Here is an 8,161-nt window from a genome sequence, read left to right on the forward strand (position 1 = left end):
TCCTCTCTTCCTCACCTCTCCTCCTCACCTCTCCTCCTTGCCCCTTCCCTCCTCTTTCCTCCTCCTCCTCCCCTTTCCTCCTCCCCCCTCCCCCCTTCCCTCCTCCTCTTTCCTCCTCCCCTGTCCTCCTTCCCTTTCCTCCCCTCTCTCCCTCTCCCCCTCTCCTCCTCCTCTTCCTCCCCCTCCTCTCCTCCCGCCAACATCATTCCTTCCTTTGTGTCCTACAAAGAGGAATTGCAGTCACTTCACACGAACAACCGACTGTCTTTATGGAGCACTGCTGCCTTGGGGAGGTGTGTGTGTGTGTGTGTGTGTGTGTCTGTGTCTGTGTGTGTGTGTGTGTGTCTGTGTCTGTGTGTGTGTGTGTGTGTGTGTGTGTGTGTGTGTGTGCAGTCCACACGTGGCCATGGTAACCCGTAATCATTCTCCCACAGTTCTCTGGGTCCAACATAAATCCTGTAAAATGAGGATTCCTTCCAGACGTTTCTCTCTAAGCGTTGATCCGAGACGCTGAAGCCTCGTGAAACATCCAGAAGAAACCATCAGACGACTGCTCCTTCCTCCAGAGATGTTGTTTTGATGTTTCTGTCTTGTGATGGCTCTTTCCTCCCGGCTGAGTTGTTCTTTGTGCGACGCTGTCGTCTTGAAACGAGCGGTGAAAGACACACACATGAGAACGTCTTCAAACACAAGTGTTTGTGTTTCTCTCAGATGAACACCAACCCTTCAGTCCACAGGCAGCGCTTTACCGGTGTGGCTTTTGAAGTTGCCAGTAGTTACATATCCATAATTATCCTTTTAATGCTGATGGACACTCTTCTGGCCTTAAAATAACATCTTACTGACACGTCTGAGCTTCCTGCAGGAGACACACAGAGGCAGGTTTTGAGTTGTGGAGCGCCATAACAATAATGATAATAATACATGTTGTTAGTGGAGCGCTTTAAAAGGTACTCAAGGCGCTGACATGGTGAAGACAAACAGTGGAGGCAGCAAAACAACAGGAAAGACGACCATAGTGGTGGAGGAGTGGAGGTCTGTCGGTGCAGAAGGTCTGGAGGGTTTTGTCGCTGATGAGGAGGATCTAGAACTGGATTCGTTGCTGCATGAAGCTCGTGGAGGTTCAGACCGAGCGGAGCGGGAAAGAGTCATTGTGTCGTCATGGAGAGCGTAAAACACACAACATGAGTCATAAAAGACACAACGCTTACACCGTTAACAGGCTGACAGCGATACTGAATGAAGCTTGTGATGCTTCAGTCTGAGACGTGCAACACACACCAACACACACTGACTTCATACTTTACTCTTCGTTTTGTGGTTCTCTGTGGTTGTTCGGGCATTTGTGCGTCTTTTCGGATGTTTTGTGCCTCTTTGGGCTCATCTTGTGTCACATTATTGTTTCCCAGCAGGCCGGTTCAGTGATGTGTCCGCATGTTTTAACTGTTGTTTCTCAGGATGCTGAGTACACACACAGGAGTAAACACTCCGATTCCCTCGGCCTCCAGATGTCAAGGACACGCTGAACTGTGACCTCTTGGTCTGGAGACGTCACAGCTTCAACATTTCTAAGAGAAATATCTCCTCCTTTTTGTGTCAGGCTCGTGAAGGCGCGTTAGATGCTAAACGTGTGTGTGTGTGTGTGTGTGTGTGTGTGTGTGTGTGTGTGTGTGTGTGTGTGTGTGTGTGTGTGTGTGTGTGTTTGACGATGAGAAGCTCAGTGTTTGAACAATGTGACACCTAGGCTCTGAAACAAAACAGATGGACCCTCTTGAACCAGAGCAGAGGAGTTATTATATATATATATATATATATATATATATATATATATATATATATATATATATATATATATATATATATATATATAGTGGATCTTCTCCGCCACCAACAAGGAACCTTCATGGACAGAGAGGGGCTAAAACAGAGGAGCTAACAGAGGAGCTAACAGAGGTCGCTAGGTGATGCTACAGGCATGTTGCTGCCATGGAGAGGTGGAAGGGGCCATCAGCGTGCTGTGTGTGTGTGTGTGTGTGTGTGTGTGTGTGTGTGTGTGTGTGCGCAGCCTGTTCCCAGAATGCATTGAGACTTCATTCGTACATTGGATAGATTTAATAAAGTACCTTCAAAAGTTCACGTGTTAAATAAAACAGATTGATCGTTAATGTTCAAATGGACCATTGATAGTAATACTCTCCTCCCTCCTTCCTCCTCCCTCCTTCCTCCTCCCTCCTTCCTCCTTTCTCCTCCCTCCTTCCTCCTCCCTGCATCCTCTCCTCCCTCCTTCCTCTTCCCTCCTCCTCTCCTCCTCCCTCCCCTTGGTCACCTCCCTCTCCTCCTCCCTCTCCTTGGTCTCCTCCCTCCTCCTTCCTCCTCCCTGCATCCTCTCCTTCCTCCTTCCTCTTCCCTCCTCCTCCTCTCCTCCTCCCTCCCCTTGGTCACCTCCCTCTCCTCCTTTCCTCTCCTCCTCCCTCCTCTTGGTCACCTCCCTCTCCTCCTCCCTCTCCTTGGTCTCCTCCCTCCTCCTTCCTCCTCCCTGCATCCTCTCCTTCCTCCTTCCTCTTCCCTCCTCCTCCTCTCCTCCTCCCTCCCCTTGGTCACCTCCCTCTCCTCCTTTCCTCTCCTCCTCCCTCCCCTTGGTCACCTCCCTCTCCTCCTTTCCTCTCCTCCTCCCTCCCCTTGGTCACCTCCCTCTCCTCCCTCCTCTCCAGATGAGCAACAAGCGCTCCAACAGCTTCCGGCGTGCCATCCTGCAGGGCAGCCGGCAGCTGAAGGGCAGCAGCCTCAGAGAGGAGGCGGGTCTGGGTCTGTCCCGCCGGCTGGTCCGGCACGTCGCCTACGAGACGCTGCCCCGCGAGGTCGACCGCAAGTGGTACTTCGACAGCTACACCTACTGCCCGCCGCCGTGGCTCATCCTGGCGATCACCATCGCTGAGGTAAATGTGTGGAGAGGAAGTAGATTAACTCAAGTCGCCCACAAGGAGAAGCTTTCTGGAGGCCGAGAGGTCTGTCCAGTCCTCTGAAGCCCAATGAGTTAGAATACTTACTGTTTTATTTTATTTGTTTCGGAATTTATTAGTGACAAAAATATACATTTAAAAAAAAATACTTTTATAATGTATTTTAAATTATAACTACTGAGCAAGATTTCTCAAAAATGCCTCCTGGAGCCGCCCCCGGGTTTTTCCAGATGCTTGCAAATAACCAAGTTGTTCGGTTAAAAATGTAAAAGTTATAACCCTTAAGCCTAAACATGCTCGTACTGTGGCATGCTGGGTATTATTCTTTGCATAAATTACCGTGTAGATACATAACCTCCCTCGACCACGCAGGCCTGCAGAGACAGAAATGTGAAGGAGAGTTAAAAAACAGCCACATTTAGATCTTTCAGGTACTAATATATTTCACACACAGATCCATCGTACTTTATTAAAGTTCCACAAGCTCGTAGGGTTATGAAGAGGTGTTTATTGAAATCATACTTTGTAAAGTGTATTTATTAACGATCTAGTGAAACGTTACGACCGCGCGCACAAACGTGATGGTGAGGTTAAAAGGTTTATGTGATTAACTTAATGGTAAGTTTATTTTTTCTGTTCAGATAGAACTCTTCCCACAATGCTTCACTGTATTCAGCAATTAAAATGCAGTGAATCATCGTTGTGGTTCTGGAGATCCTTAAGGAAACGTCACTTGACTTATTTTCCTCTTTTCATGTCCGATAATGAGCTAAAAAGATTCAAAGGTACCTGCAAGAGGTTTTTATTTATTGTTCTCTGATATTGTGCTGGTAAATGCTGATATGATGATTTCCTCATGTTTATGGTGGCGTGTTTTCATTCCTGACGTCACTCAACCCGTTTCCTCGCCTGCGCGCCCCCAGGTGGCCGCCTTCATGTACTACGGCTTCCAGCTGGACCGCCTGGTCCTGCAGGTGTCCAGCCCGTCCTTCATGAAGAGCCCCCTGCCGTACCACCCGCAGCTCCGGGCCCAGGCCTGGAGGTACCTGAGCTACATCTTCATGCACACCGGGTGAGCTCTGCTTTCTGGACTCTTCTCTGGTGGAGATGCAACGCTGTGTAGAGCTGGAGCCGCTCGGTGACATTTGAAAGACTCAGTGAGCTGGTTAGCTTTTGATTTCATTAACAAAAACACACAATTAATATCCAGTGAAACCTCTGAACCACTCAGCGCAATTAAATCCTTTTCAGCCATGGATTATTGCTGTAATGTGTATTTACTGCAATTTATTCAAACATTACACCTCAGCTGACATCCTCTCCTCTCTCCTCCTCTCCTCCTCTCCTCCTCCTCCTCCCCCTCTCTCCTCTCTCCTCTCTCCTCCTCTCCTCTTCTCCACTCCTCCTCTTCTCCTCCCCTCTCTTCCTTTCCTCGCCTCTCTTCTTCTCCTCCTTTCCTCTTCTCCTCCTCTCTCCTCCTCTCCTCCTCTCCTCTTCTCCACCTCTCCTCTCCTCCTCTTCTCCTCCCCTCTCTTCCTTTCCTCGCCTCTCTTCTTCTCCTCCTTTCCTCTTCTCCTCCTCTATTCCTCCTCTCCTCTCCTTTCTCCTCCTCTCCTCTCTCCTGCTCTCCTTCTCTCCTCTCCTCGCCTCTCCTCTCCTTCTCTCACCTCCTCCTCTCCTCTCTCCTGATCTCCTCCTCTCCTCTCCTCCTCCTCTCCTCTCTTCTCTCCTGCTCTCCTTCTCTCCTCTCCTCCTCTCTTCTCCTTCTCTCCTCTCCTCCTCTCCTCACCTCTCCTCCTTTCCTCTCCTCCTCTCCTCTCCTCTCTCCTCTCCTCTCTTCTCCTTCTCTCATCTCTTCCTCTCCTCTCTCCTCTCCCCTCCTTCTCCTCTCCTCCTCTCCTCACCTCTCCTCCTCATCTCCTCCTTTCCTCTCCTCCTCTCCTCTCTCCTCTCTTCTCCTTCTCTCATCTCTTCCTCTCCTCTCCCCTCCTTCTCCTCTCCTTCTCTCCTCTCCTCACCTCTCCTCCTCCTCTCCTCTCCTCCTCCCCTCTCCTTCTCTCCTCTCCTCCTCTCCTCTCCTTCTCTCTTCTCCTCCCCTCCTCCTCCTACCCTCCTCTCCTCCTCATCTCCTCCTCTCGTCCTCCTGCCCTCCTCTCCTCCTCATCTCCTCCTCTCCTCCTCCTCTCCTCTCCTCCTCCCCTCTCCTTCTCTCTTCTCCTCCTCTCCTCCTCCTGCCCTCCTCTCCTCCTCATCTCCTCTTCTCCTCCTCCTTTCCTCTCCTCCTCCTCTCCTCTCCTCCTCCCCTCTCCTTCTCTCTTCTCCTCCTCTCCTCCTCCCCTCTCCTTCTCTCATCTCCTCCTCTCCTCCTCCTGCCCTCCTCTCCTCCTCATCTCCTCCTCCTCTCCTCTCCTCCTCCCCTCTCCTTCTCTCTTCTCCTCCTCTCCTCCTCCCCTCTCCTTCTCTCATCTCCTCCTCTCCTCCTCCTGCCCTCCTCTCCTCCTCATCTCCTCCTCTTCTCCTCTCCTCCTCCCCTCTCCTTCTCTCTTCTCCTCCTCTCCTCCTCCTGCCCTCCTCTCCTCCTCTTCTCCTCCTCCTTTCCTCTCCTCCTCCCCTCTCCTCCCCTCCTCCAAGCAGCACAGATGTTATTTCCACTTCATGCAGATGTAATTAACCTTCTGGGTAAATGTAGTTTCAAGTAGAGAGAACTAATGAAATGATAATTTAATTAGAATCTGAGGACAGACGCTGTGGATGAAAGATGATGTACGAGGACTGAATGGAGGGATGAAGAGGAGGCCATCTTCTCAGATTCAGACCCGTGTCTTTATTTAAATGATGTACTAAAGAGTGAGAGAAGTCATTAAAGCCAGTGAGGAAAGATCTAAAGGTCAAGTAAAGGAACACAAAGCACCACATTTCATTCACATGACTTTATGCATTTATGAAGCAAAAAACATGTTTAAAAAAGCAAAATGTGATTAAACGTCTTCAAATGCGAATCTCTCTGTATGTATGCGTGTATGTGTGTGTGTGCGTGTGTGTGTGCGTGTGTGTGTGCGCGTGTGTGCGCGTGTGTGTGCGTGTGTGTGTGTGTGTGTGTGTGTGTGTGAAAGAGGACAAGTTGTCCCTTGCTTATAGTCATCACAGTGAAACACATGTAATCAGATTTGGGTAAATTTGCATCAGCCACACACCTCTTGTTGTGCTGTGTGTGTGTGTGTGTGTGTCTGTGTGTGTGTGTGTGTGTCTGTCTGTCTGTGTGTGTGTGCCCTGTGTGTCTGTGTGTGTTCATATGTTATGTTTGAGTGCACTGGAGTGTGTCAAAGATTATGTGTTGATGGACTACAAGTGTAGTTTAATGTAGGACCAGATGTCCCGTGTGTGTGTGTGTGTGTGTGTGTGTGTGTGTGTGTGTGTGTGTGTGTGTGTGTGTGTGTGTGTGTGTGTGTGTGATGTCCGTGAGCAAGCATTATAATGAGGTCTTTGTGGGAACAGGTGGTGATAACGTGTTATTATAAAAGATTCTCGTCACTTCAGATCTTTCTGGACTCTTTCCTTAAAGGTGCAGTTCTTCTTTCCTTCAGTATAAAACACGATATGAAACTCTTGTGCAATGTATGAAAACTCTTTCCAGCTAGCATAACACGATACTCAGGATAACCCACAGCGTTGTGACATCAAACTGCTCACAACGAGGCTGTAGCTGATCGAGAGTCACCGGGTTCTTCTGCACACTTTGTGCACCGCGAGCTGAACACTTGTCCCTCACAGGGACCCTTAGTACTGAACATGGACCAAAGAAGGAGTGGTTTGTCCCTCACAGGGACCCTTACTACTGAACATGGACCAAAGAAGGAGTGGTTTGTCCCTCACAGGGACCCTTACTACTGAACATGGACCAAAGAAGGAGTGGTTTGTCCCTCACAGGGACCCTTACTACTGAACATGGACCAAAGAAGGAGTGGTTCAATTTTAACACCAACTTACTTGTGTGTGTGTGTGTGTGTGTGTGTGTGTGTGTGTGTGTGTGTGTGTGTTACAGGATTGAACACCTGAGCCTGAACATGGCCATGCAGCTGCTGGTGGGAGTTCCTCTAGAGATGGTCCATGGAGCCCTGCGCATCGGACTGGTCTACACCTGTGGTGTGCTGGCAGGTGGGTGTGTGGTCACACACACACACACACACACACACACACACACACACACACACACACACACACACACACACACACACACACACATATATATACAACAATTACAATCTCAGTCCTTCTCCACTCACTGCATACATTTCCCTCCTTTTCTCTAAACACTCACTCTCCCCCCGAGACGAACACACACACACACACACACACACACACACACACACACACACACACACACACACGCACTGTGGAGTGTTTCTCCTTTCAACTCCACCGTTGTTCCATCTGCTTGTTGCCTTTTTTTCATGCATTCAAGGAGTTGCAGCCCGTGTGTTGCTGGATGCTGGTCAATGAGAATATGCAGCGTATGTGTGTGTGGGACGTCCGGGACAGATGGCCTTGTGTGTGTGTGTGTGTGTGTGTGTGTGTGTGTGTGTGTGTGTGTGTGTGTTCCCCTGCCGGTGCCGGGGGGTGCTCGTGTCCCTTCAACGCCCCACATCCCCTCTGGCCACGTACAATAGGGCAGAGAGAGTCATCTCAATCAGAAGAACACAAACAGTGATCATGAAACAGGAAGGGGAGCGAGTGAGGTGGGGCTGAAGGAGAGAGAGGAGGAGGAGGAGGAGAAGGAGGAAGAGGAGATGACGTCACAGGCCTGAATAAGCCTGAGGGGGTTTGGAGAGGAGAAGCATGGAGAGGGGAGCAGGTGGGGAGATTTAGGAGGAACCGAGCGATGAGGAAAGACAGAAGCCAGCGCTCCCTTCCTGCGTTCAGGCTGCTCTGACTGTATCAGTGAAGTGACGAAGCCCTCGGCTCCACGAGGCGCTGGGTTCCTGCCCCAAAACAAACCCTTGAGGGCGTTTTAGGTCGCTTTACTTTTTCTACTTTTCTTTAGGTTACGAGTGGAATTATTGAGCTGCTTTTTAAAAAACAGTGTTTTAAAGACTTGGTGATGAAAACGTGACTGTGTGTGTGTGTGTGTGTGTCTGTGTGTGTGTGTGTGTGTGTGTGTGTGTGTGTGTGTGTGTGTGTGTCCGATAGCAGGAGAAAGCAGA

The 8,161-nt window shown here is 49.7% G+C and overlaps 1 protein-coding gene across 1 annotated transcript in view; it reads left to right on the forward strand.

The window, feature by feature from the left end:
• rhbdl3 (rhomboid, veinlet-like 3 (Drosophila)) overlaps positions 1-8,021 on the forward strand; it is a 35,968-nt gene extending 27,947 nt beyond the window's left edge. Inside the window, exons 4-7 of the mRNA XM_068596419.1 lie at positions 2,712-2,936; positions 3,884-4,032; positions 7,003-7,115; positions 8,002-8,021. Coding sequence (XP_068452520.1) covers positions 2,712-2,936; positions 3,884-4,032; positions 7,003-7,115; positions 8,002-8,021 — 507 coding nt within the window. The remainder of the gene's footprint in view (positions 1-2,711; positions 2,937-3,883; positions 4,033-7,002; positions 7,116-8,001) is intronic.
• The last annotated feature ends 140 nt before the right edge of the window (positions 8,022-8,161 follow it).

This window comes from Clinocottus analis, unplaced genomic scaffold, assembly GCF_023055335.1.
Source record: "Clinocottus analis isolate CAN_PGR_092001 unplaced genomic scaffold, fCliAna1.0.p SCAF_37, whole genome shotgun sequence".
Lineage (NCBI taxonomy): Eukaryota > Metazoa > Chordata > Actinopteri > Perciformes > Cottidae > Clinocottus > Clinocottus analis.